The 27763-nt window shown below is 35.7% G+C and overlaps 1 protein-coding gene across 17 annotated transcripts in view; it reads left to right on the top strand.

The window, feature by feature from the left end:
• The window catches only part of PPFIA2 (PTPRF interacting protein alpha 2), a 321853-nt gene that overhangs the window by 238250 nt on the left and 55840 nt on the right, over positions 1-27763 (top strand). For all 17 annotated transcript variants that reach the window (XM_017804349.1, XM_017804347.1, XM_017804348.1 and 14 more), the window contains 4 exons: positions 316-432; positions 15311-15532; positions 18596-18742; positions 19774-19908. In XM_017804349.1, coding sequence (XP_017659838.1) covers positions 316-432; positions 15311-15532; positions 18596-18742; positions 19774-19908 — 621 coding nt within the window. The remainder of the gene's footprint in view (positions 1-315; positions 433-15310; positions 15533-18595; positions 18743-19773; positions 19909-27763) is intronic.

Genomic DNA, 27763 nt, shown 5'->3' with positions numbered 1-27763 from the left:
TGTTAAAAAATCAATGACTAACTGCTGTTTCATCTTTCAAGCTTAAAAAAAACCAAACAAGGATCCTAGTACAAAGGAAGGATAGAAGGCAAGACAGTGGTGACTATCATGTCATTTATTGGTTCCTTTGTATCCTTAATGGCCTTTAGACATGGTTAATATATTTTGTTTTTAAACCTCTTTGCATTTAATACTTTTGCAAATGCCACAAATGGCCAACATAGGACTGAATTGTTAATAGATTTAACAAATCACTTGCTCAGTAGTTTTCTGGTTTCTCATGTATATTGACCACTTATTTTCTTTCTTTTGCAGATTGTAGCTTTGCGTGAACAAAATGCACACATTCAAAGGAAAATGGCAGCTGGTGAAGGATCTGCTGAATCAGAGCATATTGAAGGAATGGAGCCAGGGCAAAAGGTTCATGAAAAGGTATAAAATGTTAGTTTTTATTAAATCACACAATCAGTATGATAAATAATCAGGCACTAGATTTTGGTAATGTAACTCTTTTATGGAACATCCTTTTAGAGTGTTGTCTGCCTACTGAAAGCAGTATAAAAAAAAGTAACTTGTTTAAATGGAAAAGAAATGCTAATGGGCAGGTCCTTGCTCTTTGATAGGGTATTGAGTTAGACTCATAACAAACTTTTCTTGGCATTTTTTGCATAATGCTACAATTAAGGATACTATGTGCTGCTGAGTGATCCTTCGTATGTTACATACAGAAGAGTGTAGTGGCACATAAATGTGAAACTGTCCATAGGGAGATGACAGAGATCTAAAAGTAATTTTCCTCTGTGCTGCCTACAGATACTTTTCAAATTCATGTCCATGCTCATATAAAGAGAAGTGAAGAGCATATAACTTACTTAGCACTATTGCAATAGGAAATAGGTATACAGAATTCAGGCCACGTATTTGCTTCTTAAGGCTGAAAGAGAAAAAAAATTAGAGACTGATTTAGAAACAAGACTTTCTTCTAAGCCTGAGTTTTCCAGATTGATAAAAACCAAGTTGAATATCTTTGTCTCTTGCTTCAGAATTCTTAAATTAAAATGAAAGCAAAACATAACATTTGGCAGACAGCTGAAAAGAGTAGGGTTGATGAACATTGGCAGACATCATACTTATAAAAAATAGCCCTCATCATTACTTATTTTATAGACAATCCAATTTACAAGGGTTCACTTGCACTGCAAGCATTAATTTTACATGTTTTGTGGTTTATTTTATGTGTATATTTTTCTTTGAGTAATCTATGTGGTTGAGAAATATACAGTAAACAAATACTGTCCAGCCATTTCCCTGTTCTTTGCAAAATCTTACAGACGCATCTGTGAAATTTTGATAAGCAGTGAACACCCCACTCTCCTGCACTTTTAAATACAACCGCACTGCTTAACTGAAAATCTCTAATTTTCCACTTTCTTTGCAAGCTATGTCTTCTGATTTGAGCCATTGGGTTCATTATTTGCAATTAGAACTAAGTAGAAATAAGACTATCCCTCCTTTAAGAAATCTGCATATTTAAACATTAATGAGAGGAATGAAAGCCAAAGTAACACATTACTATCAATTTTTGTATTACATGTTTCCAGAATATTATGTCCAGAAAACTTCTATGCTTCCTAATAAATACATTTTAGGTTGATCAGGATAAGATGAATTAAAGGCTTGTGCTTACTACTTTTTGCTCCTTATATTAATTAAGGCATACTGGATAAGAAGTTAAGAGGAGACTGTATTGACGCCAGATCAACCAGTCCACTCTAATTCACATCCTCTGCACTAGTTGTTCTTTAACTTTCTACAATGACCTTGGTGCCCACCATCAACTCCTTCTTATTTTGTGGAATCTCAGCTTTGTATGTTATTTCATCTTAAGCCCAGACTAAGCATCCATTTAGAAAATATTCATTCAACTTCAGCAGTAGAGATGGAGCAATAAGGTATGAAGTAGTGGTTTGCACCCTCCCATAATACAGGGAATCAATGTTCAGTTTCAGTCAGTATCAGTAGATTCTACATTTTAGGTTTTGCATTTTGTGACTTGGCAGAGGGTAGGGAGGGAAGATAATCTGACTGCATTTCTCAGCAGCACAGAAATATTTTCTATTGCTTCAATGCTTACAATAGGTGCTAAGAAAAGTTATTATGTACTTCTTTTAGGTTGCTTCCTCTCAAGAGGATAGAAAGAACAGTCCCAGAATTTTTCTATGCCATTCATTTTCTTTTTCTAAAAGAAATTGAAGAAAATGAGACCTTACCTGAGAACTGAAAAGTTAATATCATGCCAATAATTAAAACAATATGACCAAAGTTACATTGATATTAGCAAAATTATGAAAAAATAATAGTGAAAATTGAGAATTAAAAAAGAACCCTCTGAAACTGGAAAAATAAAAAAAGTGCTAAAATGAGAGACTATACATTTTATAGAATGCGGTTTATGTATATATATATATATATATATATATATATATATATATAAGAAAAAATTTTCAAAAGGATACTGTTCTGTTCTACCATAAAATGATTTCTATAAAACAATGGCTCATTACTCAGTATTTTTTTAAATGAGCAATAAGGGAAATCAAGCTAGTAAATCTTTAAGAAATAGAAATCTTATTAATGGTGACAGAGTGTAATCATAAATGGAGCCTCATTATCTAGTATAAATAAAACATCTCAAAAGAAAATAATGCTAAAATAGAAGTAATGACAAGTATTAACTATAAATATTTACTACTTCACAAACGAAAAAAGGAAAAATTTTAAAAAGACAAAAATAAGTGGCTTTTGATTATGATTTCACAAAATTCCAAATTTTGTAAGACATCTTCTGTAGGAAAGTATTAGCAGTTTCAACATGAAATTAGCCTGCTTTGAAACAAAACAACAAAATCTAACAAGAAGCTTCTAGCTTCTTTTGCCTGGAACAGATCACAGATTGCACTGTGAATTGCTTTTTTTGGCAGGTGGATGCCAGCCTATTAAACAGTTAAGGTCATGTATATTCTGTAGGGCTGACCCTAGCCAATATGATCTATGACAATAAAGGTTCTAAGGTATATTATTTAGGCAAGAGCAATTTAAAAGCTAACAAATATAGAAACTTGCAAAGAGGTCAACTTGCACGAAAAGGGCTTTAAAGGAGTTTGAAAAATTGTTTGAAAAAACACCTGACAAAGATCATCTGCTGTGGGAAATAAAACGAAACCATATCTGTTACCAGATATTCTCCTACCTAGATCCTTGCCCACTCGCTGCCACACAGATCCTTCACCTAATCTGTAAGAACAAAAGCCTGATTTCCCCACAAGCAAAGGCCAGGAAAGGCAGATTTCCCAGTGAATAAAGTGCCCGTTGAGAAATCTATTGGGAAGCAACTAGGGAAGCTGCAACAATGGGACTAAATGGGACTAAACAGCATTGGAGATCAAGATAATACCAATGTTAGATGCATGCAGGGATGTTAAAGGAGAGAAGCTAGGCAGTGGCCCAAACAATGAAGAGGAAGATTGCTTTTGTGCAGACCTTCTCAATATTGATGGTTTCCTATCTGAATCAGACAGCAGAGAATGACAGATGAGCCCTTCCTGATGGTATTGAGTAGGGTCTATGAACAACCCCTGATGTACCTTTGGGGTAACTTGAATGCAGGGTGTTAGTAAAGTATTAGCAAAGTTCATCTACTGCCTCAAATTATTGTACTGGAGATAGTACTGGAAGTTATTATCCTAAGCAAATACAAAATGAGGATGAAGCTTTCGGAAAAGAAGGGTTGGTGTTATCAGTGTTTGATGATAAACTTCACAGCTTATCAAAAAAGATACATCCCGGAGATTAAAGTGTGGCTGTGCAGGTGATGTTGTCAAGAGATCTCAGCTCTGGAATAAGGTTTCAGGAGCTCATATGCAAGGACAGACTATGTCTCATGTAAAAGCAAGAATGTCTTTGACAGCGGATTTTTGCTTAGTGAGAAATAACAAAAAAAGGAAGCCCATTTTACCACAATCCCTGGATTGGAAGTATATGAATTTTCATAAAATTTCATAAGTTTAGGTGGATAATGAGGGAAATGTAGAAAAAGACTTTTATCATCTGAGCAGAAAAACTTTCTTGCCATTCAGATAAAGTTCGACTATAATCACAAAGTGGATGAAATGGATTAAATTTCTTATGATAAATAAGCAGAAACATTCAGAAGGTAAGACCTACACTATCACCTAGGGTGATGTAATTGTCAGGGACAGAGATAGGGAATAAACTTCATCCCTTGATATGGAAAGAGCTATCTTATAAAACTGCATATTTTTTAAAAGAATTGATACAGGTATGGGAATGCTAGAATGAGGAAACATGGCACCTACACAGTACGGGAAACAGGCTTGTAATAATAATTCTACTGGGGATTAATCTGAATGGTAAAAATATAATAGATCAACAGTATAAAGGCAAATGCCATGGTGGGATAGGTAAACAGGACTAGAATCTTGGACCTTCCTCAGCACTGAAAGGTTTCAGCTGAAGTCATGTTTCTAGCTTTGGGCCCCACTCTTGAAGAGAGATATGGAGGGTCTTGTGAATTCAGAAGAGTGCAATCAGAAATCTGAAGAATATAATCGGTGAGAAGAATGTTCAAAATGCAGGCTGAAAGCCTAGAGGACCTAATGGACACAAAATTATTATCTTCAAATATATAAAACGTACCTTCAGGTATACAGAGAATCAGGCAGTCAATCTAGTGAAAGCAGTGAAACATTAGAACAAGCTGCAGAGAGCAGGAATGTTCAGAACTGGAAATTTTTATGAGAAAGTGGTGGGCTAGGTGGCCAGCTCTGTGATTCTGTGTCACAGGTCAATTGGAACATCATTTTAAATTGTGTAATCACAAGCACTGTCCTCTGATTGAGGCACCAAGGCTTAACCGTTATGTTAATTCTCAATAAAAGTCACAATATAATCAGCAACTGCTTCAGAATTCTGAGTGAATACAAAAGCAGTTCTATGAGATGATAAAGCAAGACATATATCATTCTCATGGAAAATTGTATGGCCAGATTTCAGGTATGAAGGCGAAGGGGAACTTTAAAACTGTGAAAAAGGACAAAAAATAGGCTAATGATAAAACCAATGAAATAAAGACAAATACTAAATATGAGAAATGGTAAGTTTGTAAAATAATCCAAGAATATGCAAAACTCCAGAATTATCTCTTATTGCCATGTATCAGTGTAATTTTTTATATGAAATAATGAAATCATATTAATTGTTTAAATCTGTAAGAAAATTTTCAAAGTAAAGAGAAAATAGAGAAATTATGGCATACCAGTGATTCAGTTAAATAATTTTTTTTCTCAGTTCCAAACTGTAGCATTTTGTAGACATCAAAACAACTAGGGATTATATACATGCAAACTTCCCCCCCCTCCCAAATTCTATTTTGCTATGTGTAGAGCTGTTCTGGAAACATTTATTCCCGTCCTATGTGAAGGCACTTTAAATAGTCTTATTATTTATATTATAAATAAAATATACAGATCTAGAAAAAAAGATTCTACATAAATAGTATAAAAACTATATGTATTTTTATGGATTTTCACTTAATGGATTTTTCTCTTAATCACCCATTAATTTGTTTTTCAAATGACTATACAAACGTTAATATTTTGGGTTAATATTAGAGGAAAAAAAATCCCTGTACATTCCAGAGACCAACACCAGATTATTCACCTATCTAACTCATAATCCACTATGCTCTTTCCTGTGTAATTTTTTCATTATAATTCCTTCTGGGGTTTGTCAAAAAGCAGTAAGAAAGTCCTTGTAATTGTATGAAGTAATGACTTACAGAATCCAATGTCTCTACTTTTATTTGCCATTTTAAATTAGCAATCATTTTCATCTATATCCAAGGAACATGATCAGTTTGGAGAAAGGAAATAATTTTCTACAATGTTTGAAGAATAATTCTTATCAAAATATCCCAAATATAAGGGTTGCCTTACTAAAAACAGTAACCAGTATATTTAAAGACATATTGGGATGCCTGAACCTTTGACTGAGTCTTATGCTCCATCTACCAAATGTAACTGGAGTAAGAAATAGAAATGAGTGTCAGACTCTAATAGAAAGGATTGTGCTCTCATTTCCTGACATCAACTCTGCCCCTTTAAAGTGGTGCTTGCTGAACTCCCAGAAATAAGATGCTGTGAATAAGTAGTTTGTTTTCAAATAAACTCATTATTTCAACTTCCATAAGAACCATGGAAATTGAATTATTCCGTAGAACAGAGTATTTTCAGAAATGATCATATGCAAACTGGGAAGGATTGAAGTTGCTTTGGAAAACAGTGGATCTTCTGATGTTTGTGCACCTTAGATGTCCACCATTAAAGTATCTCTTTCAATTGTAATTATATCTTGTTTATTTTTGTCTCATATTGGAGAATATTCCTAAATTTTTGCCATATATTTTAATTAAAACATACAGCAAATCATTGCTACAATTCTTCTGCTATTAATGGAGTTTTATCAGAGACTAATTGGCCTGGGGAATGATTGTTTTTATTCTCGAAGATGTCATGTATGCACAGGAATTTTCCTGCTTAACAAATCCCCTTTAGCATGGATTTCAGTAACACTGAAGACATGAAAACTAATTATTTAAGTGCAGTGTAAATTGTGGTGTTTTTCCTTGGAAGCACAGTGTTTCTATTTTTAAACTTTATTGTTGAACTTTTTTAACTGAAACTTGTAAATACTAGTAAAATACAAAGACTGTTTGGTCCTATTTAATGCCTTTATTAATTTATTTTTAATAGTTCGTATGTCCCTGTGAAACCTTTAACCTGCTAACAAGGGTACTCTTCTTTATTCCAAGATCCATAACTGTACCATTAAAACTCCTTAAGTAGTTTCGTGGGTTTACCTACTTTTTCTAACCAGTGTACCACACTGGTCCTGTCCATAGTAAGTGAAGCTTTGCCAGCACAGTTGTTCCTTTCCCTTCAGAATAAATACCAGAGTATTTCAGTCAGATAGAAACAGACACATATACCAGGAGAGGTAAAAGAGTCTGTATTTGTGGTGCAACAAAGATCTTGTTCTCCTAAATAAATAATGTTACATTTTATGAGGAACTCAGAGCTGTATATAATTACTTTTTACAAGAACTAAACAGCTGGGTTTATTTTGCTTCATAATATACCTCAGGCGGTCACATTCAGCTGATTTAAGAATCACATTTATATTTCTTTCTCATAACACTAACGTATTACAATATTTAAATCAAGTGCTAATAGACTATGAATACTAAAATCTGCGAAAACATTGACAACAGTGATAGACATTGTATCCTGTAGGAGTAAAATGTGTTTTGCCAAGACAGACACGGTGGGCTAAAATGTTCAGAGTGCAAATCAAATACAATTAATAAAAGTAACAAGTGTCTTTCAGAGCAATCATCAGAATTGTTCCATTTTTGGACTTCATTATTTTTGGATTTTCTCATCACTTTGTGTGATTAATAGAAAACTGTAGAAAACTTCCAGTTTCAGTTTTTACTTATTAGTTTTTATCACATACGCTCCTTTGTTTTGAATGAATAAATTAAAAAATCTTTCAACTGGCAGCATAGTGGAATGCCAGAGAAAGGAGTGAAGGCAGGATATATGGAGCCCTCAGAAGAACCATTTAAAAAGAGGAATTAGCAACTATTGAACACCAACCATCAAAGGAGTTGATGGTTAACTTAGAAAAAGTTTGCCTTAAGGATGTTTTCTTTGCCTGTTTTCTGACTGAAGTCAGAATGCAGGATGTGTAAAAAGTAGTGGGAGTGATACATAAAAAATAGTGGGAGATGTGGTCCTTGCCCCAAAGTGTGCACATTCTGAATTAGAGAAATAATACACTTCAGACACAAAATACATTTGATAGGTGGATGGTGGGTTTGTTTCCAAACAGTACAGATATCTTTCTGACTTACTAATCACCTCTTTCTGGATTAACATTGATAAAGATAATTAAAGAAGCATGTGCTGAGAGGGATTTAATGAAGATTGAGGACTTGACACACCTGGGGAGGTGAGGAGTTTTCAGAGTGAAAGGAAACATGGATAAAAACTGCAGCTAGGATTAAAAGATTTCATGAATCTAAGGAGTAAGTCTAGGAGTGTATGCAGTATTTTCTTGGAAAGTGTCTAGGCAAATATTTTGTAAGTACTATCCTGCTTAATAGTTTAGTATGTCTGCATAACTATGAATACTTACTGCTCAACCCTATAGCATAGGGAATTTATCATACTGAGAAGCTGCATTACTTATGCATTTTTTAAATGATAAATCAATAGGCCTCTGTGGTTTTTAATTTTTCAAGAAATCAGCTCTTTGCCTGTTTCATATAAATTCATTTGTCTTTCAGTTATATGTTTCTTTTCCTATTTATTCAATAGAAACCTCTACATACTACTCCATATTAAACCTGTTAAAATATAGCTTTAAAAGGGGAATTTTGCAGGGGAATTTCGCATTTCAAGCACTGTGCTAGCTAACAGCATTAGCTGACTGACCTTTGCTGGATGATTTACTGAAAGGAGTTGCCAGGACGGTCATTTCTAATGGTAGGATGGAGAGACTACAAAGAAAAAGGAGTTAGTCAAGGCAAATGAGGGCAGAGTTTGTGTGTATAGTTTGGTTTGGACAGATGACTAGCCTTTATAATACAGTTGCAGTAACTGATTTCTGTCTCCTGCGTAAGAGCTCAGAAACTCTTCTGGTAGTGCAGAAGAGAGGCAGGCATTCTGGGAGAGACCAGCAACAAGAAAAAAAAGAAACTCACCCATCAAGTAAAGGGTTTTTTCCCCCCTACCTCATTTTGCAAAATAACTAAAGTATGACATATGATCACAGGCATTGGAAAGATGAACAATAGCTGAAAGCTGATCAGGAAGCAGACATTCTAGATTTTTAAATTAGTAATTAAAGCAGGAGTTGTTTGATGGCTCAGTAGAAGGAGCAAGAAAGTGAGAATATTTGGAGAGAAAAGTGCTGAAGAAGTTAGCTATTTTTGCATGAGTATTGGAGTAGGGAAGAAAAATTTCAGTTGAAAGAATATTGACTTTGATAGTTGATTAGAAGTTGGACAAAAATTTGGAGTAACTGAAGAGGGAACCTCTAATAATTATGAGAATACTGCCTGACATGGACCAAAATGTGTGGAGCAACCTAGAGAAGTAGCATAACCTTCAGAGAGGCAACCAACCACTTAGAAATTACTGTGACAGCTTAGGTGTAATGCTACTATTTTTGGCAAAGTTTTACACGTTCTGGTTTCTGTGCTGATTATACAGATGATGATTATACTGCTTTTGCTTGTTTAGTTGCCATTTGCATAGCAATGTATCTGTGCTAGTATCATTTTCTTTTAAATATTTTGCATGAGGTATTTGAATGGAATAGAGGTGGAAGAACTCTACACTGTAGTAAAGCATCCTCTTGAAGTCCAGTCACTGTGAGTTATAGGGTCACAGGCTTGTCAGCAGATATGAAGATATGTCATATCTGGAGACAGGCTTCTACAGCAATGATGTTCTGTTCTTTAGAAACAATTCTGTCTTACTTTTGTAGCCTTTTCTAAATATTGTGATTTTTTGGAAAATGATTTATTGCTCAACCCTAGCTTGTATCCGTTGCTCTATCTTTTTATGTATGCTTTAGATTGTTGCTTTCCTGTCCCACCTCATACTGGAAAAAGAAAGAAGAAAACTCCCTAATTCGACATGTTATTGAGAGAACTTGCATAATCTCATGTTCTTTCTTTACATACATTTACAATATTTATATTGTCAAATGAACCCTCACATAGTTAGAACTTACTATATGAAGACTTTTGAAAACCCATTTTAATGTTAGATTTTAGGTTGTTTATCAATAAATATATATGTATAATGAAAAAAGTGGGTTTTTTACAAAAGTTTTCATGTTTTTAAAGATTACTTGATTCTGACATGACTCTAGTGTAACATATGTCAGAAGTCATCTGGGTATTTGCTGAAGGTAGCCAGCCAAACAAAGACAGTTCCCTTAAACTTTAGGAGGAGAACCTGAGAAAAATTTGTTCAGGATGAACCACAATGACATTATAATGACTTAAAAATGTGGTGAGAACTTCAGTTTTGACACTAAGGATTTATAGTGCAATGAACATGCCAGTACTCCTTTAAAAAAGGATTGTGAGAGCATCTTAGCAAAGAGTAGAAAAAGGGCGCACAATTTTAGGGTTAAAAAAACCCCAAAACACAAAACCCCCAACCACACAACCCAGTGCTTACGCTATAAAAATACTGGCTTGTTCTAAGAATTCTAAAAGACCAGATTTGAAATTTTAAGATTACTTTCAATTATGTAAAGGGACCTTTTGTTTAGACAGAGCTTTTAATTTAGTCCTTCAGCAAAGAAATGCTTATGCACATGGGCATCATGTGAATCACCTGTGCTCTTACCACCAAAACTAAGGGGCACAGGTGAGGAGTTCCATCAAGGTAATGAGTCCTGTCTCCACTGCAGATTGTTGAGGTAACCCCCTGAGATATTATTGTTTTCCTTCTCACCACTCTGATGTTAAATTCTAACACAATACAAAAATACACAAAATTCTATAAGTCAATAGTATGTAGACCAAACATATCTGTCAGATGTTTTACAACTGGAGAGAAAATATCACTTGGAGGTGCTTTTTACTGTTCTTGGAATTTGTCTTCTATTTTACACCATATGTTGTTGAATGCAAGGTTTTTTCTACAAAATAAAAAATTGAGAAGAACTTTGCTATCTAACCTGGGACAATTTTACCATTTCTTTTGATAACTGTTGTAGTCTGGTGTCCTTATTCTTTTTTTTTCCTTTTTTTTTTTTTTTTTACCCTAAGTGTATCTCCAATCAGTTTGCCTTCAGTATTATTGCTAGTGTTTAATTGAAAGGGCAACATGAATTGGATAAACAGAGGCTACAATATTCTGGGTTAGTCTTATTTCACACTTTCTCATCATGTTCCTTTTACTACTGTTTGTTTACCCTGGTCTGCAGCTGGTTTTCCTTTTATTATCTCATGGCAGAGAGAATACAGCAGAGAAGCAGCAATATAGGGGGGGATTTATGGTTACGTGTAATGTTCCAGTTTGCTATCCTTCTCCCTGCTGATACTCCTATATGAGCAGCAGATTGTCTTATTGCTATACTTTTTGAATCCTGAATGAAAGAAAGCAAGCAAGCTAGATACCAGGAATGTTGGTTTCCTTTTCATACTGTTCTGGGTAGGGAGCATTTAGTTTCCTCCCCCATTTCCACAGACTTTAAGAAATTCAAAGATTTCTTCCCCCCCCCACCGACATTTCTTGTTTAATCCCTATTACCCCTTATGGTTCTTGGTCCTGTGGGATATTTTTCAAACTTTGAGTTTCTCTGCAGTACTATAATGGCCAGTCTTCGCGAGCGAAGATTTGGGAAAGGTCATTAACCCTTCGAGCCTGCGCAGTGGATTTTTTAGGTGAGACCCAGCGTGCGCTGAACTGAGCCCACCCTTTAATCCTGAGGTTCATCTGCCGGGGCCGAGCAAACTCGGACAGTGGCAGTGAGGTCCCCAGGACGTAGGTTTGTTTAGAGTGACCTTCTCTTAGATGGATTGCCTTACAAGGCTGACAAGCTCCATCTGCCCGGGGGGCTGGGAATCGAACCCGGGTCGCAGTGGTGAGAGTCCTGCACCTTAACCACTAGACCACCAGAGGCCCACCATTGTAGTTAATACCATCGCTGTCATCAGATTTACTTGACAATTAGTCCATCCTTTCTGTTTCTCCTCCTATCTTGTTTCACTCTCTTTGTGTGAGTGTAAAGACTTCCTTTATGAAGTAAGAGTATCTCTGAAACTCTTAGTATGGACTGTGATTTCTCAGTTATTTATCTGATGTGGTGATATATCAGGGGAGAAAAAGAAAAAAAAAGAAAAGAAAAAAAAAAAAACAAAAAACAAGCTTCCAAAAACCCATAACAGGCATCCTCTTACTGTTGCTCTTTCCATCATTCTTCCCAGGAGAGGAGGAATGCAAGTGCTACACTGCTCATATACCTTTGTTTGGTTTGAACTAGTCCAAGCAAAGACATCTAAGGTTGTGCTGGGCCTTTCAAGCAGGTTTCTCATCTGACTGAGAACCTGTGGAATGGGGCAGGAGTAAAGGCCAGAGACCCTTACGGTGTGTGTGGCAGTAAGCACACATCACAGCTGTGTGTACCTGCCATGTCTGTAGAAAGCGAAAAAGATGAAGTTGAGAATATATGATGATATTACTTCTGCAGCATTGAAATCTAAATAAGTAAATGTGATAGAAACAGATGGACTCTCTGCTAACTGGGTAAACTACTCAAAGCATTGAAATGTGAGCTATTTGCTACATTTCTTTTTTGCAAGAAAAGTAGCCATTGTTAGTAGACTCTTTTATGTGAAATAATTGAAATTAAGGAGCGTGTCCATATGTAGCTTTTTCATGACCACTTTTAATAGACAGCATCATGAAATTTGTTGAAGACTTTGTCTGCATGACTAACTTGTAAGACAGATCTAGGGACCATGCACATTTTTTGTTTTCTGTACTGGAATATTTCGACCATTTCAAAAGTTTTCATTAACCTTCCTGCCCTCCTTTAAAGATTTTCTAATTGTTTAGGCTTATTTTCAGTACTTTCTTTTCCACCCATCCCAACTAATTTGGCATTATTTCTGGCAAATATGGATTTTGGGTGGTGTAGGGATATGACAGTTAAAAATGTCTACTTTAAAACGTTTTCTTGAGCATTCTCTTCTGAAAAGTTTTCCCTTATTGCTTCAGGTAATAATTAACAGAGATCTATTCAAAACTTAGATTTCATTATTTTAAACATTCAACTAATTATTTATTTATAGCGGATTGTCATTAATATACAGCATCAACATTGCAATTCATTAATTAATTGCAATGGATTGTAATTAACATCAACAACAAGAAAGCCTTTGAGTACAAGGAAATATTTCAACATAAAAATTCAACCAGATAAAACAAATTCAGCTAGAGAAAGAATGAGAAAAAGAAATAAACAGTTAAAAGTTGAGACATAGACATTATTCACACTAGTAATAGAGAAAATGCTGCAGTTCTGCCCCACCCCAGCTTATTCCCTAGGGAGTTTCTCTGAAGCATGGGAGATTTCTGCTCCTTCACTAATTCAGAAAATGCATTTGAATCAGCATCATGTACAGGACGTCTGTTGCTTCTACTGTCATAGCATATTTTCTCATTCTTGTTAAAGCTATTTTTTAGGGGTGAGAGGGAAAATTATTACCACAGAATTTTGATAAAAACCCTTCTGAAAACTGAGGAATGCGAGAACAGTTATCCCTTGAATTAATGTTCAATAACTTTCTACCTGTGTCTCTTGAAGTGATTACTGTATGTGATGGACCCACATAATGAATATATTTAAAAATAGGAGCGAGACATAAAAATGACAAAAGGTCAGTTAAAAGGCCTAGGTAAAATTTTAAAGTATGCTTAAGAATTCTAAAAATATCAGATTTTAAGATGAGTCTTTAAAATTTTATTTGTATTTGTAAAAAAAAACTTTTTATTCTGATCTTACTAAGCAAAAATATTGACATTTTTAGTAAGTTGGAAAATTTAAAGACCAACCAACCAGCTTCATATATGATTATAGGAAAAATGTAAAAAAGTGACCAATGATTAGAATTAAAGCAGTTTGTACAAAGAGCTCATCAAAGAATTATGAGGGAAGTTTATGTGGTATACATGCATAGTTGGCAATCACAATATTTGTTCAGTGGTGAGAGCAAATTCTAAATGCAGTATTATTTGTCTTTCCAGAAATCTCACATACTAAGTAAATAAGTAGTAAAATTTTATGTCTTTCAGATTTAATCTATATGTGGTTTTGTTATTAATATTTTAAGGAAATAAGTTTTATTAATGAAAAGAAAATATTTCTCTGCCAGTGAACATACTCCTAGATACCATGGCTTGCCATTTCAAAATTACCATTATATCACATGCCATTTCTTGCATTTGAGATTTGGTATTTGGCTTATTATAAGCTTGCAGCAATCCTGGACCACTCTTTAGAGAGTTGTAGAGCAAATTCCGTGCAAGGCAAAATTTGTTCATCTGTGAAGACTGCCAAAATTGCTGTAGAAGATTAAAACTGTAAAACAGATTATAATTGTCATAGATTACAAAATTATCTCAAATTTTCAAAATGGAATAAAATGTGACTGTTTTATCCTGTTTGAGTACTGTTTTGTTTACATTTGTGACTGCTGCATATTAATGGAATTTTGATTCAAGTAGATTAATCGAACACTTTCCAAACATCAAACTAAGTGTAAGGTTCAGCAGATAACATAAAATAGCTATAATATCATTAACTAGCACAAAGAATACAACTTATGTCATGAATTTTTAAAGTAAAGTAATTTTATTCAATGATCCACAGCAGGGCAGGTGCTCTTGATCTGGGTTCGTTTTATGGTTGACTGCAAAAAGAATGTTGTTAAAACCATTAAAATAATGTTCTTTAAATTTGAGAGAAGATTTCTGTATAGATATATTTTGACACTTCTATCCTGAAATCATTTATTTGCAATATAAATCATATTCCTGAGATCATATTCCAAATGCAATGTGCATTCTGGAATCTCTTCTTTTTTTCTTTTTCTTCTTTATAACCATATTCACACCATGGTTTTCAGCAGCACGTAAATTACTTCAGCAGAACTTGTTTCTAATGTAGGCCTAACCATTATGTTGTCTAGGCTGAAAGCACTTTCTGGTAGAGTGATTTTGTGATTTATTAGTATTATTTCCTGTCTGCAGCGTGACCTATTTTGCAAATGACATAGACTTTAGGTTAAAATGCTGTCTAAATTCAGCTAAGATGAATGCATGCAATTTGCTGCTTTTTAGGAGTAGTATTGTAATCTGTACTCAAATAGTGAATGTCAAAGTAAAGCTTTTTATGACTAATATTCTGCTCTCAGTGCAAGTGTTTACATCTCTATGTGATGCTGCATTCTGGAACCAATTGACATGAATTAATATTTTGCTATTTTTTATAAGTATACCTGTTTTATCTACCATGAATATGTGTTTTTCCTTTCCTAGTTACTTTGGTAATTTTTAAAATAATCTTCATTTTAGAAATTCTTTGGTTAGAGTCCACATTAAAAGATAATTAATCAGTAATGTCACTTCTTCATTAACAGCGCCTATCAAATGGTTCAATAGACTCAAATGATGAAGCCAGTCAAGTTGTTGAACTTCAGGAACTACTGGAAAAGCAAAACTATGAAATGGCACAAATGAAGGAGCGTTTGGCTGCACTGTCTTCCCGGGTGGGAGAGGTAGAGCAGGAAGCAGAGACCACGAGAAAGGAGCTCATTAAAACAGAGGAAATGAACAGTAAATATCAGAGAGACATTAGAGAGGTAAGGAATTCACCACGTTCATGTCATTTCTTGATTGTTGTTCCTGTGATACCCACTACAAACTGATAAAGGCCAATCTATACGGGCAGCAAAAGTTGAGCACTGGTGGAAGCCCTTGAACATAGGAGACAGAAATAGTAATATTAAGAAATAGTACTAAAAATCTATTCCTTTTTCTCAAGAAGTGAAAAAGTAATTTAACTTTCCTTCACTTTCCTCCTCTAAATTTGTAGTTCTACTTAGTGTTCTCCACAGTATCGTCTCTTAGGCAGATGTTCTCAATATGTCTGGATGGTTGGCTTCTAGAATCTATTTTAGTATGTATTATTTATCTTTCCTTTACATTGCTTTCTTTAATATAGGTATTTTATATGTATTTATGCACGTGTGTATAAGTATATGAATTTGTATGCATATATTTAACCTGACCTCCGTTCCCAGGAAGGTCACAGAGCAGATCAGCCTGTGTGCCATCAGATGGCATGTGCAGGACAACCAGGGGATCAGGCCCAGCCAGCACGGGAGTGTGAGAGGCAGGGCCTACTTGACCAACCTTAATTTCTTCTATGAGAAATTAACCCATATAGAGGATGATGCAAAGGCTGCGGATGTTACCTGCGTGAACTTCAGTAAAGGCTTTGGCACTGTCTCAATGACATTCTCCAGGAAAAAACAGCTGCTCATGGCTTGGATGGGTATGCTCTTCACTGAGTGAAAAACTAGCTGGATGGCTGGTCCCAGAGAGTGGTGGTAAATGGATCTACATCCAGTTGGTGGCCAGTTACTAGTGGTGTTCCCCGGAGCTCAGTACTGGGGCCAGTTCTGTTATCTTTACTGATTATCTGGACGAGGGGATCGAAGGCACCCTTGGTCAGTTTGTAGATGACACTAAGTTGGGCAGGAGTGTTGATCTGCTGGATGGTAGAAATGCTCTACAGAGGGATCTGGAAAGGCTGGATCAGTGGGCCAAGACCTATGGTATGAGATTCAATAAGGTCAAGTGTAAGGTCCTGCATTTGGACCACAACAACCCCAGGCAGCACTACAGGCTTCAGGAAGAGTGGCTGGAGAGTAGCCTGGGGGAAAAGAACCTGGAGGTGCTGGTCAGCAGCCAGCTGGACATGAGCCACCAGTGTGCCCAGGCTAAGAAGGCCAGTGGCACCCTGGCCTGTATCAGAAATAGTGTGGCCAGCAGGACTAGGGAAATTATTGTCCCTCTGTGCTTGGCGCTGGTAAGGCCACACCTCGAGTGCTGTGTCCAGGTCTGGGCCTCTCACTACATGAAAGTCATTGAGGTGCTGGAGTGTATCCAGAGAAGGGCATCAAAGCTGGTGAAGGGTTTGGAGCACAAGTCCTATGAGGAGCAGCTGAGGCAGCTGAGGTTTTCTAGGCTGGAGAAAAGGAGGCTCAGGGCAGACCCTATTGCTCCCTACAAGTACCTGAAAGGAGGTTGTAGCCAGGTGAGTGGTCTGTTCTCCCAGGTATCAAGTGACGAGAGAAAATGGCCTGAAGATGTGCTAGGGTGGGTTTTAATTGGGCATTAGGAAACATTTATCCACTGAAGGGGTGGTCAGTCATTGAAACAAGTTCCCCAGAGAGTGTTGGAGTCAACATCCCTGGAAATGTTCAGTTGATATGGCACTTGAGGACATGGTGGTGGTGCTAGATTTAGGGTGGGACTTGGTGATCTTAGACACCTGATGATCCAACCTTAACAATTCTATGATGCTTTCCTTTTCCACCATTGCTACATTAGGTCACTATGGCATTCTAACACCTCCACTCTATTTAACTTTTTGCAAATATTGCTCTCTCTCAGACACTTGATTGCCACTTGCTGTTTCTCTTACACCGGGTACAGGCTTACTTGCTTTCATTTTTTTTCTTCCTAAGCAAAGTGGCCACTAGTACATTTGCCTGTAGAATAATTACCAAATGCCAGTGCAAAATCTACTGTGAAATGTGGTAGTGCCTGTCATGATTTCATACAGGCACAAAAGATAGTTGTCCCAATGCAGAAAATGAAATATCTACAACAAGAAAAGGGTAGCTTAGTATAGTGTAACTTGGATAAGTTATTGAAATTTGTTTCCTGTGTATTTTAACAAGTTACATATGTAATTACTGGGGTTTATGTTGTTTTTTTTCAGCAATGTTCAAAAAGATCATCTCAATATGGTGCATTTTAGGACTAGCTATTTGGGTACATTTATGTCTTGAAAAATTATCTCGCTTACTTCAAGACTGCTTTCATAATGTAATCATACTAATTATGTAACATTATGATTAAGACATGCTTATCAGTAAATATTTTAATTGTGAAAGATTATGTGGCAACATGTAAGCCTTCTCAAGAGCCAGACACAACTTAAATAAAATTTTTTACTCTCACTAAAATTAAATGAAGAGAAATAAACAGTGTAATAGAGTAATGAATAATCTAGGTAAATTAGAGCTATTGACTTCAGTGAAGGCAGCTTTTAAAACATGAGTAAAACCAGCTAAAGATTTTAAAGTCCTACCCATAACGTATATGGATAACATACGTATATGCTATGGTTATGTTATGTATCCAACATCGTGGTAACTTGTTTTCCTGAAATTTCAATGTCGCAGGATGCCTGCTATATGTACTTCAGAAGAAAATTTTAGCAGAACCCAGGAATAAGAGTAGGAATTCGCATATACTTTTTTTCTCCATATCACTGTACTATGTTTCTATTATGTAACTAATCAGTTTTTAAATTTTCTAATCAAGCCTGCTGTTGTTTAAGAAGCAAACAAATAAATGCGAGCTGTGTTTGCTATAATTTTTTGCATTGGAAAATAGAGAAACTAGAAAAATATACAAAAGATGAGGTTTGTTTCTGTTTCCTGTATTCAAAAGCTACTATATCATAGTTACAAAAATCCAAAAGAAAATAAATTCTCTTTAAAATCAAAGATTTACTGCTGAGCATACCTTACATCCCTGTCTACTGTTAGAATGAAAATTAAACTGGTATAAAATTATGTAGCATTTTTATTGCATGGTTCTTGATGGGGGATTTTTTGTTACATTAGGCAATGGCACAAAAGGAAGATATGGAAGAAAGAATAACCACGCTGGAGAAGCGCTACCTCAGTGCTCAGAGAGAATCCACCTCCATACATGACATGAACGATAAGCTGGAAAATGAACTGGCAAACAAGGAAGCCATCCTACGTCAGGTGTGGTACCTGCATTATTCAGTTGCTTTCTTTGTACACAATGACAACGAATGCAAAAAAGGGGGCAGATTTACTGTGGGAGATTTCCATTAACTTAATCTTTTCATTTTTAATCAACAGATTAGTTAATCTAAAATACCTTAAATTGTTAAGTATCTCTAAGTTTCATATCAGCTACTAGAACTGTGAATAACAATTTCAATGTGTACATTCAGTGTTGGAAAATAACTGTTTCCTGATAGTGTCTTGCATAAATGCACACAATAATATCCCCTAAGTAATGGAATATCTTTGATTCTTATGTAACAATTTCAGAATTTTATTTTTTTAAAAAATAGTATGAGCTAAAAAAATTGCCTTCTGCAGGAAAGATCAAAATTTGCATAGAATATATTCTGATGATTCCACATATAAGTAGAGTGCAAATAAAATTTTACAAAGCTAAGCACTCTGTGAATATGTTTTTAAAAAGTGTGTAACATGACTGCAGCTTTCTCTCTTGGTACTTTGTTTCCATGGTGATTGCAAAGCTGGAATGTAAACTGAACATAAAACACTGTAATTTGAAGAATACAATATAAACTGAAAGTTAACATGAAATGAATATAATTCATACCGTATAATTCAAACTCAGCCTCAGTATCAGACTTCTTTTTCACCTAGCATGTCTTGAAGCAATTTAAAGTACTATACAGGAAATTAGGCTCTATGATGTGATAATCTCTAATTCTGTAACTGTATGCAGATATATTTACATACATTTGCATGCATCCCTCTCTGTATGTGTGTATATATGTGCGTGACTACCTCTTCAAGGAGATTAAACCATCAGAACTTAAACTCTCCAGCTTCTGCCAGCTTCCTTAGACTATTTTAAGAGGTATTTTCAATTGTCAAGGAAAAATCCCACCCAACAATGGAAAAGTAAGATACATGCATCTGAGTTTTTATTGCTGCCAATGTAAGGAAAGGAAAAATCTTAATTCTGTTTTTTATTTTTTTGTACCTGTTTATCTGTCTTTGGCCTTCAGTTGGAAGACAAAAACAGACAGCTGCAAGAGCGTCTAGAACTGGCTGAACAGAAGCTGCAGCAGACAATGAGGAAGGCTGAAACCCTACCTGAAGTGGAGGCTGAACTGGCTCAGAGAATTGCAGCTCTAACTAAGGTACTGACTTCTCACTTCAGAAGCCACACTGTTTAACAATGATTTGCATCCTGATTCCTCACCTCAAGGGCAAACCAAAAGTAGCTTCAAGCTGATTTGAAAGAAGAAAACACTTCCTGATAAACATCTGCTACAAGTTTAACGAGGAATGGTCTCAATGCTGTGTCTATAATTCTTAGCGTTTTGGTGGCAGGAAAAGGAGTTACCTGTAAATTAGCCTAGGCTATATTTACAAAGGAGTCGTGTATTTCCAATACATATGAGCATTACTTGCCCTTGGAGAATTCATTTTACTGTGTAAGAATTTGTAATTTAAGGAAAAAGGGGTGAGGGAAGTCTCATTCCTACATGTACTTAGTTCTTCTGGACACTTTCATCCACCGTGTATATAAACAACACTTATTTTCCTTGCAATAAGTGCTATAAAACCAAATCATGGCAGCTGGGATCATTTGTACAGCACAACTGAAGACAACTTGCAGTACATTCTTACAAGGTTTATTTTGAATAATTCTTTTTATCATATATCTGCAAAAACAAATGTGAAACCCTGAGAGGATTTCAAACTGTTTTTTCTGATAAATTTATTATATGGCTACTATCTTACAGAGAAATAAGAAGATAAAGATAAATTTTCACTAGCATGGTTTTCATATTTGGCCTCTAATCCTTTCAGGTGCGCGTGTAATTAATACTATAGCTCAATTATTATCAGCTTTGTAAAGACATATAATGAAGTTTATTCTTTATCTCTTAAAATCAGACAAAAACACATTTAAGAGATTGTATTACATCTAATTTGGATTTATCTAAGCTTTCCTTTTTCTATTGCTAAGGAATGCTTCTTATTATTTATGCATTGAGCTATTTTTAAATCTAATGGATTTTTCCAGTTCTCATGTTTTTCCATTTATAGTGAAGCCTCAAGTGGTGAACATCTCACTAATAAAGTCTGATTTTTAAGTAATTTAGTTAAGAGGTAGAAACAAAGAAAGAAAGGAAGGCTTTTGAGGGGGTTAGGGGAGGGGCTTTTTTATTAAGGTAAGATCAAGATTTTGTACTGTCCACTTTAGGTTTATATGAATGGGTGGGAATCTGAAAGAAAGACTGAAAACTAGGGGAAAGGTGGGGAGGAATCCAAGAGTAATCAGCAAAAAGAGCTACATGAAATACCAAATAAATATCATTACATTTTAATAAAAACTTAGGTGCACATAAGAGAAATCCCTTGGCGTTTTAACAATTTTTTTCAGTTGCTTCTGGTTCAGCAAGTAATCACATATTCTAATGCCCTCAGTAGCTTAAAAATGTTTTCTGTTTTAAGAGGATTTTTCCTGAATAAGTTCTCCAGCAATTAGCCATCAGTAAGTATTTTGCAGTCTCAAGCATGTCTTTTCTTGCAACTGCATTTTTCTTTGAACATATATAATGACAAATATTGTAAAAAGAAATCCCATTTCAACCGTGCAGAACATGCAGGGACTTCCATGAGATACTGTTGTTACTGTGACCATAAAGCTGCAATATACATCTTCGTTTGTCTTCTTACATTATTTCATGGGATGTGGTTAGAGAGCTGTAAACAGAGCTGATGCTCCACCCCATTTCACTTTGATGTACTTGATCAAAGTTTTTGCCCAGCAGGAAACTCTGTTAGATTGTAATGCTGGTTCTGTTAATTTCTCACAATTCCATGAAAAACTGAAGACATTTATTTTATTTAAAATTGTGCTGCCTTGGAATACATGACATGAAGAAGAAGGTCATATTTGGCCAACAGGCTAAATAAGGCTGTGGTTTATATATCTTGTATACGATGTCTTTGCAAACTTTGCAAACTTATTAAAGTGCTGGTTTGACAGCTCTGAAGTTTAAAGACCAGTTCTTCCAATGGATCACATAAATGTAGCTCAGAACCAAGGACAGTGCTGTAGTCACTGCAGCTTACTTATGTAGTTTTAAATTAGCTAGCTGGTTTGGTCTTACCACACTAGCTATTCAATGAAAGCTGCAAGACTTAGGTAGCTAAGGGGCTGAATAATGCTGAATTAATTTTGCCTTGATTGAACTTTATGCCAACATACATGTCGTCAGTAGGATTCAAATTATCTGACTTCAGACTAGCCAAAGTCTGTCTACCTGAGCAATGTGATCACTGCAATGTCTATGTATACTGAATAAAAGATGAGCCCCCAAATGAGTTAGCCTTTCTGTGCTGAAAAAAAAGAAAAAATCAAAACTGATTCTCCTTGCTTTTGTACTACCTCAGTGAAAGTCGCTTCTCTGAGATTAGTGAGGTTACAATCATATCAAAGAGGTGAGTTAAGCCTAACATGCTTTACATGTATTTTAAAGGAAAGTAATACGGGTTAACTGGAAACTATGCTTCACTGTGGGTAAAATATAAGACCAATTACTTACACATGGAGACAAAACAGAACAAATATATTCTGGATTTGGCTGTATTTTTTCCTCCTCAGATTTAAAAGATGCATGTTGCAGTTCTGCATTCAATTTTTTATACTCTGGCTCATAATAAATCTGGGTTGGAATTCTCTTAAAGAAGGGTATAGATTGAGATCCTTCTCAATTTTTAAAATTAGTTGTTTGGGGGGGGGTTATGTATATAAGCTAGTGAATGTCTTTTTGCTACTTTTCCATGCCCAAACTAATTCATAAGGAGTGAACTCCAAAAATTTGGACTATACAGTGAACTCGGATAAGTACCCATAAGTTAACATTAATCATTTGAACTTTGGCTTTGTTTTCACGATGTTCTGCCCATTGGGTGAGCAACTGGAGGGTTAGTCAGCCTGTGGCAGACTAACCTGGAACAGCATGATCCCATACACTGTGCTGTCCTGCCTGGCCATCACACTGGTATCTGTCCGGTCATGACAAGTAGCACAGCTCTCAGCATGTATCCCAAGATTTAGGTTGCCATGACTCATTGAGCCACCTTCTACTCACTCTCACAGTATTGGTCACTTTGCCTGCCCTGGAGAAGAGGCAGTTCCTAGAAGAAAGAACTTCCTGCCAGTATTAACTACACCTTTCTTTATCCTGTAAAGTGTTCATTTACCTCAGAAGGGACAGACATTAGAGCATCCAATATCTTCAGATGGTTAGTTTGTCAAACAGTTTCTCCTCGCATGTATTCAAGGAGAGGTCTAGTAGAGATGACCAGAATCCATGTACTTCCATTTGCTCACTCCTACTAGTAGTCCCTCACCCCTGGGGTGCTTGTGCAGGAGAGGTACCATGTCACTTCTCTGATCACAAGACAGCAGTCAGCGTTTTACTCCATCATTCCTGTATGCAGCTCACCAGAAATACCAACTGTGCTTTTCAGCTGCATTAGAGAAGCACTGAGATGGAGAAGAGGAAACCATAATCATATTAAACCACATTTAGCATAGTAACACTTTCAGTTATGTAGATTTTAAAGGTGATAAAAAATGACTTGAAAGTTAAGGCCGGTGAGGCATAGCGCTTGTTTTGTTACAGTGTGGGGATGTTGCTGATGCAGGAAAGTAAAAAGAGAAGGTCTGCAATGGAAAGAATGCAAGGAGGGGAAAGAAGTTCCCCTGCAAGGAGCGGATGTGATTCATACAGAAACCTCTCTGAGAACAAGGGAGAGAGACAAGATGATGTGTTATCTGGAGAAGGAAGTTGATAAATCCTCTTATGAATTAAAAAAAAAAAAACAAACAAAAAAAACCCTTTATTGGAGAGGAAAGCCAAGGAAAACTTCATATTTACAACACATTCCTGTCTTTTCAAAACACCCCTCTTATTGTGCTTCCCTTTTCTCAGGAAATGTTGCCCTCATAGGAGGAAGAAATGAGAGAAGCAAATTTGACAAAGCTAAATGGAAGGAATTGCTTATTAAATTTACGAGGCATAGAAAGTAGGGGGGGAAAAAGGAGGGGAAAGAATGTGTGATATGTAGTCATTGAAAGGTTGGTGCTTAGAAAAAGGGGAGATTTAAGTCAATGCATTTTGTCACATTTGTAACAGGTTAGACTGTGAGCATATGATCACACATTTTCACCTTCAATTGCATAACTCAGTTCAATAATGCATTCTTTGTTCTTCAATAACTCCCTTATTCCAAAGATAGCCAAAAGAATGCATACCATAAGAAGCCAGTAGAAAATATGGAGACTGCAGCTGTTCAAAAGTCAGTCTCAAAACATGGGAAATTGGCTTATACCATTAGAAAATTTAGATTTGTTCCTGCAGCTCAGCACAAGGAAGAAAAATTCTGGCACCTGTATTATACTTGTGCTTTCTACATCTGAAATTGGATTTTTTTTTTGACTAAGATGCAAAGACCTAGAAAATGTGCAGTGTCAACAGTAACAGACGATGTGAAAGCAGTATCTTTTTTGTGGATACATTAGCGGCAGGAGCATCAGCAGAGTTTTAACAGGGTTAGAGAGCATAAGCTGCTTTGGTGTTCCCTCAATGCAAAGTTTTCCCATCTGTTACTAGTTTGTAATGGCTATTTCTTTGTTATTTCATGGCATAAAGAGTGCAAAGCGAGCATTAAGACTCATGCTAGTTTCTTATAGGAGTCAGATGTAGTTAAGTTTTTGTCCATGTATTTTTAATCCAGTTTAAGATGCACAATTTCCCAAATTTATTTATAACTGAATGTTCTGGCTAAATGCTTTAAATGACAGTTGCTGAATACCACACTATGTGTCTTACTAATCCCCCTGTACAGAGTACTAGCAAACGGGCATGCAAGTCTTATATTAAAAAGAAGAATGTAGGGGAAGGTCTACCAAGCAATGTCATGTGAATTCCACTTTACAAAGTTTTTAACTCAATTAACTCTTAGTAAAACAAGTTGGAAGAAATCCAACTTCTGTTTATGAACCTCAGGGTCCACAATTGTCCCTTCTGTCTCGTGTATATAAAATTCTGCAAAAGAAACATAACTAGCACTGGTGTCTCAGCCTCTGCCTCATGCCTCAAACAACAAGGCAGAGATGGAGATATTCAATACTTTTATGGTAGGCTGCCAAGTCTCTCAAAGCCAATTCCAGTGGGAATGTCTGCATCTGAATAACATACATGAACAACAAAAAAATGTAGCTGCCACAGGTGTCTCAATCATAACAGTGTGGCCTGAGGAAGTCTGTGCAGGAAGGATTTGCAAATCCCTTAGCAAACAGCTGATTTTCTGGGTTTTTTTTGTCTGGAGGGTCCCTTTGAGACCGAAGTTGGGGCCTTTCTCAGCATAAAGGGCAATGGGAGGTGTTGAAACCCTCATTTTGGGAGTATGTTCCAGTTAGGCACACCAGTTACTGGAGCTCTTTGTCTGCAGGTGGGTTTCTGCAAGTGAGAGAAGATAAGAGTACATGTGCTTCTGTCTCCCTGGCCCTTACAGAGGACACCTTTTTGATTTATGTCCCTGGTGCAGGGGTTGCTCATGCATTTGGTGTGCAATAACCAGTGGTTAAAATCCCTAAACAGCATTAGAGCCCAGGGTAGGTACTAAGTATGCATACTTGTGCTTGTTCTCTGCCAGATAAGAATTTGAGCCTAATTATTTAATATCTTGGTTATAAAATAACTTGATTCCTTTCGAGTAATTCAGAATAACACTTTCAGAACAAAGGATACATATAAGAAACATAAAATATTCTAATACGTTTGCAGTGTTTAGAATAAAGATATTTGTTTTGATTCTAAGGCATATTGAATTTTAATTAATTTTTAAGTCTTTCTATCCTACCAAAGAGATGTAAAGGGAGATGAATATGGAGATCAGCTCTGTTTCCTTTTATGCTGAAATATGAAGTGCAGGTACTCTGAGATACATTCAGGAAGACTTTTTTACTAAGAATTTACTTATCAACATTTTAGTATTCTAGTGAAATAACTGAAAACTATAATTTACATATAGCTTAAATATATACCTTCCTGAGTTAGATCTAGTACCACAATTATTTTATGCATTGAAAAGACCATTTTCTGCTAAAGGAATAAGGTATGGCACAGTTTGGACTAAATATTTACTTTTTAGTTTGAAAAAGAGTAAATTATACAGCTAACTAGACAGGCTGTCTTTTCAAGGACAAGTTATGACAGACACGACTACATTTCAGAAGACTTAAATGAGATCCCTTCCAACCTAGACATATTAGTTAGTTATCTTCGTAGTTTGCACTAACCTGTAATTAAGTGTATGGGAGCAGTGAAGATTAAGTAACTTGCTTTTAAAGTTTGCAGTCAGCTAATGAAGCTTCTAAGGAGTTTAATTTTTTTAGGAAGGTGCCCCAATGGGTTCTATATCTCCCTCAATGAAAATGGCTTCAAAAGAGGTAGAATTACTTAAGCTTTCTCTGAGCTTTGATGGTTTCAATTCATCTCATGACCCTAGGAGATGCATTAAGGGAAGGCCTTGGACCAATAGTACAGCCAGGACTCAAAAAAAGGAAAAATCTATTTTCTACAGAGCAGGATAAAATTTAGTCCCTCCATGGAAGGCATAGCATGGTCTGCTGTTCTGCAATTACAGGGACTTAACTTTCTCTACCCTGTCTTTTTATTTACCCAGTTGAGAGAGGAAGCAGTGCATTAACACTGGTGTACTGAAACCAACTAATACATAAAACTGAAAGATAAGTTAAAGAAGATCATAGAGGTACTGTCACAGGTCCAAGTCATGATAACTAGAGAAAATAGTTTCAGCTAATAAATAAGTTCAAATATATCGCACTATGCCTCCTTCATGATCAGAAACAATAACTAAACTTTTTAGACTAGTTTAGTTACAAAGAGTTTCCCTTAAACTTTGCAAAAATCTGAGTTTTGTGAATATACTTAATCTGAAAAGAATAGTAGTGATCTTCAAAGTTAAGCTATATTTTTGTATTTATAAAAAGCAGGATTTTCTCATCTTCATCTCAAAAGCTACAGCTTATATTTATAAATCTCTAGATCACAGGCTTCTTTTCTGTATGATCTTTTGGTCCTGATAATACTCCTGAGTTTAAGTTCTGAGTAATTTTAAGTTATGATGAACATCTGGAATTACTTTGGTATCTGTTCTTAATTATCCTGTTATATCATTAGTGGATAAGACTATGAAAAATAGTCTCACTAAAAAGATACAGTTGTAAAATTAGTATTTCTTGCGCATATTAAGGTTTGCTCATGTAAAGATGGAGTTCAGGATCTCTTTTTCAGGGAGGGTAAATCTGACAGAGTGAAATAGATTTGACAAGCGCAAGCTCACAACTCAGTCATCAGTAGCACTATCTGCATGCCTTATGCACATTCCTGTTTCTATAGCAACAAAACCAATATAGCATTTCTCTTTCTTTAAGGGCTTTTTAAAAATTTTGAATGATAACATAGACTTGTTTTATATGACAATAACATGAATATTCATGTTTTGCAACAAATGACCTAATTAAGGTCAACTCCTGTCAGAATTAGTAATGAATGTTTGGTTGGATTACCACTTCTATACTCAGTAGAAACTTTTCATTATTATTAATGAATTTTTGTTTATAGGTTCTTCTTTTATCTGATGACCTTGATCTTCCAAAGAGATCCACCAGGGTGGATCCTTTCAAAGGGATAAAAACTGTATCGTTTATTTGGATGAAAGGGCTTTATGTAGTGTATTCTATAATGGAATACGAAAGCTTGAGCCTTGCCTCTTTTGACATTCTGTCTGTTTTCTAGAAATTAGGGAATGTACCATGACATTGCATAGTGGTGTAACTGACCTATCCATTACTTTAGTATTTATGCATTGTTTTCATTCCTAGAAAATGATAGAAGAATTATAAAGGAATTTCTGATGTTGGCCTCTGAGAGTCCTGTTCTG

Source organism: Lepidothrix coronata, unplaced genomic scaffold, assembly GCF_001604755.1.
Source record: "Lepidothrix coronata isolate B3197 unplaced genomic scaffold, Lepidothrix_coronata-1.0 Scaffold9, whole genome shotgun sequence".
Taxonomy (NCBI): Eukaryota; Metazoa; Chordata; class Aves; order Passeriformes; family Pipridae; genus Lepidothrix; species Lepidothrix coronata.
Note: the sequence above shows the minus strand (reverse complement) of the source record. Positions and strands in the feature narration are given on the sequence as shown.